This window comes from Melospiza melodia, chromosome 12 (genome assembly GCF_035770615.1).
Source record: "Melospiza melodia melodia isolate bMelMel2 chromosome 12, bMelMel2.pri, whole genome shotgun sequence".
Taxonomy (NCBI): Eukaryota; Metazoa; Chordata; class Aves; order Passeriformes; family Passerellidae; genus Melospiza; species Melospiza melodia.
The window spans coordinates 7,489,813-7,499,806 of record NC_086205.1 but is presented as its reverse complement, the minus strand read 5'-3'; the positions used below and the strand labels follow the sequence as shown (position 1 = coordinate 7,499,806).

At 49.8% G+C, this 9,994-nt stretch overlaps 1 protein-coding gene across 2 annotated transcripts; it reads right to left on the bottom strand.

Moving 5' to 3' along the window:
- Positions 1-1,737: 1,737 nt before the first annotated feature.
- On the bottom strand, positions 1,738-8,485 carry GAL3ST2 (galactose-3-O-sulfotransferase 2). Of its 2 annotated transcripts, XM_063166402.1 has the most exons (4): positions 8,369-8,485; positions 4,090-4,176; positions 3,398-3,677; positions 1,738-2,890 (listed from the first exon to the last, which is right to left on the bottom strand). In XM_063166402.1, exons 1-4 carry the CDS (start codon positions 8,392-8,394, stop codon positions 2,030-2,032), a joined length of 1,254 nt encoding a protein of 417 aa, XP_063022472.1. In that variant the 5' UTR covers positions 8,395-8,485; the 3' UTR covers positions 1,738-2,029. The 2 variants fall into 2 exon arrangements, with proteins under 2 accessions (XP_063022472.1, XP_063022471.1); XM_063166401.1 differs by lacking the exon at positions 8,369-8,485 and having other exon boundaries at positions 4,090-4,238.
- Positions 8,486-9,994: the final 1,509 nt, after the last annotated feature.

The window sequence follows — 9,994 nt, the reverse complement described above, 5'->3', positions numbered from 1 at the left end:
ACCACAGAATCCACAAATTTTCCAGGATCCTCAGCCCTCCCAGGACCTCCAGCCTTCTGTGGATCCCCAGCCCTTTCAGGACCTCCTGCACCACAGAATCCACAAACTTGCAAGGAAACCCAGCCCTCTCAGGACCCCCAACTTTCCGTGCCCTCCCAGCCTTCCCAGCCTCTCCAGGATCCCCAGCATCACAAAATCCACAAACTTCCCAGGATCCCCAGCCCTCCCAGCGTTTCCAGGATCCTCAGCCCTCCCAGGACCCCCAGCCTTCTTTGGATCCCCAGCCTTCCCAGCCTTTCCAGGATCCCCAGCCCTCCCAGGACCCCCAACCTTCTGTGGATCCCCAGCCCTCCCAGGACCCCCAATCTTCCCAGGATCCCCAGCCCTCCCAGCCTTTCCAGGATCCCCAGCCCTCTCAGGACCCCCAGCACCACAGAATCCACGAACCTCCCAGGATCCCCAGACTTCCCAGACCTGCACACAGATCGGCTACTCAGAAACCATTTTTATACCTATATTCCGATATTCCATCTCTGTGATCAGTTTAGCCAAAAGGGTTTGACAAAATTCATATCAAAGCCACGGATCGGGAGCTCCAAGGGGAAAGCTGAGGTGGAGGCTGCAGAACTGCTCAGGAATGGCCCAGGGTGACCAAGTGTGGCTCCTGCAGCTCCACCTGGCTGCTAGAAAAGCTTCGGGTTAATTTTAGAGAGGCAAAGTGCTGTTAATCTGGGTTGTTCCTGCTGGGCTGGTTCACCCCTGCCTCAGCAGCTGCTGAACACAGCTGAGGAAAATCTGCTCCTCACCCCTGTCCCCCTGACAGCATCACCTTCCCAGCTGGGGCTGCTGCCCCACAGCCTCAGCCCCAAGGCAACACCTGGACCCCAGACCCACCCTCCCCACCCTGCCAGCCAGGGCCCTGCTGCCAGGAAGCTCTGTGAGGATGGCAGCACCAAGCCCAATGGATTTGGTGTCGCTGTCACCCGCTCCCAACACATTTGTCAGTGCCAGATTACACTGATAAAACCCCAGTGTCTTAAAGCTGGGCCAGCATCTCCTCCTGCTCAGGGCAGCAGCAGGGAGCTGGATGCACCAGTGTGCCCAAAGCTGTGCCTCACTCCATCCCCTCCTAATCTGTGCTGCAGAGTTTGGCCAACACAGCAATTTTTTGGAGCCCCAGAAAGTGTCTGTTTTGCCCCAAAAGGGCTTTGGGGATGCTGCACCCAAAGGAGCATCCATGCCCAGGCACCCTTGCCTGAGAATGAGGGGCAAAACCACAAAAGCTCCTCTCAGGGAAGCACTGAGCTCTGCCACAGGGGACAGAGGCACATGTGGTGACACCTGTGAGAGGCACAGCTTACCTGCCTGGGCAAGGGGCAGCCTGCCTGGCTTTGGGGAGATGCCTGGCACTGCCACAGCAAAGGCAGCTCCAGCAGAGTGTGGTGGTTTGCCCTCAGTGAGCGTGGATGCTGCTGGATGGGACAGCCACCACCTCCTCTGTGTCCCCTTGTCACAGCCCCCATCACCTCTGTGTCCCCTTGTCACAGCCACCATCTCCCCTGTGTCCCCTTGTCACAGCCCCCATCTCCCCTGTGTCCCCTTGTCACAGCCACCACCTCCCCTGTGTCCCCTTGTCACAGCCCCCTCACTTCCCTCCCCTAAACCCTCCAAAGTCAGGACCTGCTCCAGCGAGCTGTGACCAGACTGATGCAGCGGTGGATATCAAATAAAACCAAATGAAGGCAAATGATCATGCTCCTGATTAATGATTAAGAGGCTGGAATGTCTTGGCCAGCTGCAGCCAGCCGGGCTCCCTCCAGCCAGGAGCAGCCAGGTGGGATCACCCGGCAACTGGGCAATGCAAAGCCTTTGGCTCAAGGTCCCCAAAAAGAGACCAACCACCAACTTGGTGTCCCTCAACAAAGCCCCCAGTGCCTCCCCCTCATGCACAAGGGTCCTGTGGGGCAGTTCCATGTCAGACAAGGGGGGATGCAAAGCCCTGGGAAGCCACAGTGGGTTGCCACGCGTCCTAGTTGGACCCTGGGAGCTGCATCTTCTCCTGGACACTGGTCCACAGCAATGGCAACCCCACATCTTTCCTCTTCTTGTGAGGGTGTTGGACAGCATAAAGGTAGGAGGTGTACTGGAGCTCTGGAATGACCATTTTCTGGCAGGTTCTCAGAGTTGTGTTGTCCAAGTCTTGTTTGAGGTTGTAGCCCAGGATGTTTGCAGCCCCTGACTGGAAAGGCAGGAGAGCTTTGTTCTTGATGTGGTCCTTCCTCACTGCCTCCTGCTCTGACAGACAAGTCTCCATGAGCTCCCTCTGTCTGCTCCGCAGGTGATCCACCTCCTTTCCCAGCACCTCCAGCCCTATGGTCTCCTCAATCCTCCTCCAGAAGCTCTGGTTGAAGTGCAGGTAGAGCTTCCAGTCCAGCGAGCACCAGGCTTTTATCTGCTCCTCACTTTCCGGAGTCAGCGTCTGGACAGTGTCCTGGCTCCTGGAATTGAGCTTGAAGTAAATCACATCGTCCAGGTCCCAGCACAAAGTGTGCTTCAGGAGGACCATGGACTCATCAAAGTAGTCTGCGATCAGGATGAGGTGGAAGTTGTGCTCGATCTGCTCCAGGACAGCCTGGGTGTAGTTGGCGTCATCGTCGGCGTTGTTGTCGTAGCCGAAGTCAAACCACATGATGTTCCTGGCGTAGATGTTCCTCCTGTGATCTGCTGGCTGGTAATACCTCGTGGGTGACTCCAGGAACTCGTTCACGTCCTTGGAGCTCCTGAAGGCAGGCACGTAGTCCTTGTAGTAGATGTAGGAAGACTCCAGCAGAGGGATGGGGTTCCTCAGGATGGAGAAGTAGAAGGTGTTGGCTGCCATCACCTTTCTCACCTGTTTGTGGGAGGAAGAAGAGGTTAGTCTGTCACAGACATATTTTATGAAAAATCCTGTCACCCAGGATTTTTTCTCCTGAGAAGCTGAGAGGCCTCAGAAGAAAAGAAAAACAATCTGCTGCTGTGTGGAATGCAACAGGTGCATCTTTGATAGGTCACATGTGGTTGTTTTTAATTAAAGGCCAATCACAGTCAGCTGTCTCAGACTCTCTGGTCAGTCACAAGATTTTATTTTCATTCCATTCTTTTCTATTCTTTGCAAGCCTTCTGATGAAATCCCTTCTTCTATTCTTTCAATACAGTTTTAATATATAATTTTCTTATAATATATATCATAAAATAATAAATCAGCCTTCTGATATATATAATAAATTAATAAATCAGCCTTCTGAATCACGGAGTCAAGATTCTCATCCCTTCCCTCATCCTGGGACCCCTGTGAACACCACCACAGTTAGTCCTGTCCCACCCAAGTTTCTCCTCAGGTGTCGTGGCTCTTTCTTACCTCCAAGGGGTTAAACCTCAGGTGATTGCACATGATGTTGTAATTCTGGCCTATGGTTTCAAAGCCCTCCACAAAGCGGGCCATGAAAGTGCTTGGGTAGCCCAGGTGGACAAGCTTGTTAGCAGGGAGGGCCACAGTGAGGTTGTGCCTCTCTGCAAACCTGAACATGATGTTGAGCACGGTGCTGCTGGCAGTCTTGTGGGTTTTGAGGAACATGACGTTTGTCTTGGCACGGCACGGCGTGGGAGGGACCGGCAGCTCCTCGCGGCTCTTTGAGATCCTGCAGGAAGGCGACAGGAGGGGCAAAGAGGCTCTCTGGAGCTGCACCCCGTGTCTGAGAGCTGGCAAAGCCAAACCAGCTGCGCCTCTGACCCCACACCTGCAGCTGGTCCGAGGCTGCACCCAAATCAGCCACAACCCTCCAGTGTAGATGTTCTGCCCCTTCAGCTTTCCCCCATTTCCAGACTCTCACCAGACTTCATCTCAATCCCCTTTTCCCACCCAGCTGATTTTGGCCCAGAGAGGCTGAGCTTTGGCTAATTCCATTCCTTCCCCAAACCAGGACCTGGTTTTGAGCCACCCCCCCTTTCAACATCAGCCCAAGGCCTCATGAGAAGTAAATCAGGTGTCAGAGGCCATGCCCTGGCTGCTCCAGGTACAGGAAACTGCAACCTTGCTTCTGCCTCCCTTACCTGTAACTCTTACTCCTCACATGGAAGAATCCCGAGAGGCAGGAAAGTCCCAGGCAGAAGCTGAAAATGATGAGACACCTGGCATGCCTGGAAATACAGAAGAGTTTCAGTGGATTTTTACCCAACAGTCCTTTCCCAAACCGCCACATTTTGCATCTTGCCCTCAGGAATGTGAGCACAGTGTGATATTTCAGTTTTTGGCAGCCACCTTTGGACCCTGAGCAGGTGTTAGAGGCAAGGCAGTGAGAAAACTGCACTTTCACTATTACCCTGCTAATTTGGCTTTTGGCAAGACACAGTGTGCTTCAGGCAGAGCCCGAGCTCTTCCCACAGCCTCCTGCTCTGCTTGGCTGCCTTTTGTTTTGCTTTTCTTTTGGTTTTCTGGGGCTTTAGAGCTCATTCACTATTCAAACTCCTAGATTATTCACCAGAAAACGAGCCCTTTGTAGGGGTATAAAGACTTCCCTGGTGAGAAACCTGAGCAGCTCCTGTAATCACATCACTCCAGAAGATGGGGATTGGGAAAAAACCACTAAACTGAGGGGAAAAAAATCCACCAAACTGAGGTTCTCTTGCAATATAAATACAATTTTTCAAGACAGAAAGTCAAATAACCCAACAGCACCTGTAATGGATTTATTACACCCCAGTTTGAAATGGGGGATAATGATGAGGGAGGAATCTTTTCCAGCAATAATTAAGCAACCTGAGAGACAAGGATTCATCAAGGGTTCCTTGCACATTGCAGGGGGGTGGAATGGGCTGGTCTTTAATGTCTTTTCCAATTCAAACAATCCTATGGTACCATGATCATCACCATAGTACTCCAGCTGGGACACAGAGGGGTTCTGTTGAAGGTTTGATGCCCACCTAAAAGGAATTTTTCACCACCAAGTTTGATCTGGCTTCTCTCACCCTGGAAGGTTTTTTAGCTCTGTGTGAATGTCTTATTTGCAGACATGGCCAAAATGCAGCAGGTCTGGCTCAGGCTTTACACTGCTTTGAGAAGATATAATCCATATTTCCAGCATGGTGTGGTCACACTCGTGGTTTCCACTCTCCAAAGGGAGCAAACAAGCCTTCAAACCTTCCTGCAAAAACCCTTCCCAAAGCCAGGGAAGACCCTCAGCCATAGTTCTACCAACCCCTGACAGGAATTTGCAGCACAGCTTCTGCACAAAGACTTTCAAGACAGACCTGCAGGCAAGATTTCATCAGGATTTCCTTATCTTTTGGCCCCAGGCCTGTGAGGGGGATGACAGTGGGACAATCCCCTGTCCCTGGAGATGAGGTGGGAGAAGAAAGGCAGAGGAGCCCATGGGCAGTGAGCAGGCTTCATGCAAACCCCACACCAATCTTCCTTCTTGGTCTTTCATGTAAACTGAGGCTGCTTTATATCTGGTGGTTTTCCAAAGCACATCACCCTGCCTGCATGCCTGGGGCTCTTTCCTAAGCTGACATCCTCCTGCTGCACCTTTTCTGTCCAGTTTAATGGTGCAGTAACAGCCCATTTATTAATTTAGGTAATGTCCCCCAAATGGCAACTCTGAATGATGATTTATGGGGCAAACAAATCACATACACCCAAAACCACCCTGAGGGCAGATCCAGATCACAATATGCTCTAGAAGACCCAGAGCATAGGTCCCCCTTCTTGTTCCTTTGGCTCAAGCTGAAAATAACAGACATCTGCATCAAACTAACAAGGTTCTTTTAAATTCAAAGACCTGGAACACAGGCACAAAATACTAATGGCAAAATCCCTTCTGCTGCAGGAAGACAGGCTCTGTAGACCTCTGCACCTTGTCACCTCAAGGCATCCCTCAATATTTTAGAGTTATTTACTTAAATAAAGGATTACACAGTGCCATTCTGCCTCCAAATATTCACATACATTCAGCACACACTCCAGCCTAACTGAATGCTCCCAGAGACCCATTTTGTCTGGACATGCCCCACACCAAACAACAGCTAGATTTTGTCCCTGGAGACACAGGGAGGAATGAAGGTTTGAATTATCTAGGCCAAAACTATTTTCTCCTGGAATGGTGAGTTTTAAGGAGCAAGAGTGGCTGATCTCTGCAGGACATGGTCCATGCAGGTGCCAATCCTCACACAGAAATGGCAGGCTCCTTGTCCCAGGGGTGACAAACACTGCACTATCATGGCATGGTGCTTGTTCCTGGGATGGATGGATGGATGGATGGATGGATGGATGGATGGATGGATGGATGGATGGATGGATGGATGGATGGATGGATGGATGGATGGATGGATATCTGCCTTCCTGTCACCATGACATTTTCTGAAAAATCTTCTTTGCCCAGGATTCTTCTCCTGGGAAAGCTGGGAAGCTTCAGCATCTCCCTGTTTTTCTGCTTTGAAATGTGATTTGGAGAATTCCTTACCCAGCAAGTGAAATTGTTTTAATTTAATGACCAATCATGGTCCAGGTGTCAGACTCTCTGGTCAGTCATGGGTTTTTATTATTCATTCTTTTATAGCCTCTTGATGTACACTTTCTCTTTCTTTAGTATAATTTTAGTATAGCATACTATAATATAATATACTATAATATACTATAATATAATATACTATAATATAATATAATATAATATAATATAATATAATATAATATAATATAATATAATATAATATAATATAATATAATATAATATAATATAATATAATATAATATAATATAATATAATATAATAATCAGCCTTCTGAGAACTTGGGAGTCAGATTCTCATCTCTCACCTTATCCTGGGGACCTCACAACTCCACACCACCTTCCAGCCCAGGGAACAAGCAGGGAGTGGTGACATGGAGGGGACTCTGCTGCTCCTCAGCCCAGCAAAGGTGGGCAAGGAAGGTGTCCAGAGGAAGAGGCAAGGGCAGGGATGCAGGAGATCCCCAGGGAGGAGAGTGGGAAATGGAGACCCTGGGGATGAGAGAAGGGCTGCAGGTACACAGGGTCAGTGCACTCATGGAGTCCTGTCCCCATCACCCCCTGGGCTTGGCCACCCACAGTGGCACTGTCAGGGCTGTCACTGGCTCCAGGGTGACATCCCCACACACATTGGGGGAATGGGGGGCTGAATAAACAAATCTCCCACACAGCAAATTGATGGCACCTTTCTCTTGCAACAAGCCTCCCATCATTTCTGCACATCCACATCTTGTGCTTGGAAACAAATGAGCTCCTGAAATGTTTCAGGGTTTTTACTGACAGAAAGGGTGTAGGATCTTCACCTGGAGCATACACAGTGTTTTGAACACAGAGTGGCTGCTCTCCCAGAAAACAGCACAGGGCCAGTGTGGGATTTGCTACCAGACCTGCTTCCAGTGCTCATTCCAGAATAAGACATGACAACTGTTTGAAATTCTGCAGAGAATGATTACATCTCATGCTCTCTATGCTTCAAATGCATGCAATGGAAATTATGAGAATATCAAGGAGCATTTGGAAAATGCTCTCATGCACTTGGTGTGTGGTATTTGGGGTTGTCCTTTGCAGGACCAGGAGTTGCACTCAATGGTCCCTGTGGATCCCTTCCAGCTCAGAATATTCTGATTCTCTGTCTGCAAACCTGCACTGGGTATTAACCCCAGCTTGGCCCCCACCATCCTGGAACATTTCTGTGAGAGCCTTAAGCTGTGTTCTCTTAGTGTCACACCCCCTTTGTCACAACACTGCAGGTGTCTGACCTGCACAGCATCATGGAATTGTTTAGGTTGTGAAATACCTCTAAGATCTGGTGCAGAAAAGTTCAGGAGAGAAAGCCCAAATCTGAATGCTGTGCTGAACTTACCTGAACGAGCCTGGAAAACCTTTGAGCAGCACATGGGAGACACAAAATTCTAAGAAGCCAAAAAACCCACAGAGCACTTGGTGCCAGAGTTCCACCTGCCTTTCCAGCCTCTGCTGTGCTTTTATCCCTTCTGGCAAGAAAACATGGAAATCTACCTCTCTTACACAAAATCTACCTCTCTTAGAGGTGCAGCTATAGATGCTTTAAGGCTTGTGACCCCCTTATTGTTCCTTTGGCTCAAGCCAAAAATAACAGACATCTGCATCAAACTAAACAAGTTCTTTTAAATTGGAAGACCTGGAACACAGGCAAGAAATACTGATGGCAAAATGAATCCCTTCCCTGGAGCAAATTGTAACTAACTCTATGGTTATTTACAACTCCCAGGGATGTCTTGAAGCAGACCTTCCTGCAAAGCAAGTTTTAGTTGGGCACCCCCAGCCCTGAGCACCCTCTGCCCTTACCTTGGAGTGCACCCAGGGCTTTTCATGCTGCTGCAGGCTGGGAAATCTCTCCCTTGCAAACTGACTCCAGTGCCTGCTTGTCTCCTCTGGCTCTCAGTGGCCAAGTCTCTATTTCTAGCATCTGTTCCCTGCTATAAATGGCTGGGATAGGTGAGGATGAAGGAGTGGCTAGGTGTTCCCAGAAGGGGGTGGGAGTTAATTAATAAGCCATGAAAAGTGCTGGTATCCAGGACATCAGCACGGCTATAAAAGAGCTGCCTCGGGACACGGCGTTTGCAGCAGCTTTGCTGGGAAGGAAAGGCTGAACTGGGATTCCTCACAGGGAATCCTGGCTGCAGGAGGGAGGCTCACAGGGGCTGCTGGAGGGCACTGGACCTTTGTCACCCTGCACCAGGGGCCACGGTCAGTGCCTGCTGTCCCTTTGGTCTGCTTCTTGCTCGGTGGGTAAGGACAGGAATTCCCTGCCAGATGTATTTGGCAAGAGCAAATTAGGGACAACAGCAAAACAGGAATGGTGTTCACCTATGGAAAATTCCTCTTAAAACATTAGACTTCAAAATTTTGGTAAAAAGGCAATTGTTGTAGCTGGATGTTAAGAGCTTAATAGAGTTGGGATGTCCGGGCTTTGGGAGGGAGAAATCTTGCCCCTAAAGGGGCATTATTTTATGCTTAAACTTTAAATTATTAACAACTGTTACAATTGGTATTAAGCAGGAATTTTAGATTCCACTGAGGCTGCTGTACACCAGGACTCCACAAACTGGGTTTGATGGTGGCAGTTTGCCCTGGGAGAGCAGAATCTGTCCTGCGGGTCTGGAGGTGTCATCTCCCTGCTCCCCATCCTGGGATGAAGCCAATGCTCTCCTCATTTGGGCAACTAAAAGCGCACCCACACCTCCCAGCCAGGATTAGGGGGCTCTGAGCTGTTACTTTGGTCTTTTACAGCCATGCTGAGTTCCATGCACCTCCTGGTGGTCCCCTGTCCCTCCCCTCACACAGTGCCACCTTTCTAACCCTTGTGTGCTGCTGGCCCCTCAGCAACAGCCAAACCCTCAGCACTCCAGCATCCTTCTGCATTTGCAGAGCACCCAAACACACAGCAGCATTTCTTTGTAAATCACAGCTCCCCCAGAGCAGCCCCAGCCCCAGCGCTTACCAAGATGCAGAGATTAGCAAGGTGTAGGGTTGCTTTCCTTGAGTTTCTTGGTAGAAGCTGAGTCAATGTGCTCTTTTATGGAGAATTTCTAGGGTTACTCCTGGCACAGCCCCAGCTGCTGCTGGCAGGGGGGGCAGGTTTCAGCGACCTCTTTCTCCTGTTACATTACACACGTCAGCTGTGCCATTTCTTGCTACCAGGAGCTGGTAGAGCCCACAGATCACAAAAGCCCATTTTTTACACTTTTACAATTGATTCATTGCTCTCTCCTGGGGTGCCGTGCACGAATTGTCAGCTTTGGTTACACCAAAAAAAAAAAAAAAAAAAAAAAAAATTATGCCGGGCATGAATACTTGTCCTGATGTGGAGGTGGGCTGGGGCAGGGAAGGGCAGCCAGGTGACGCAGAATTGGTGAGCTGGGGTGGGATTCATCACTCCATCCTGCTCTGCTTCCTGTTGGGGTCAGGCCC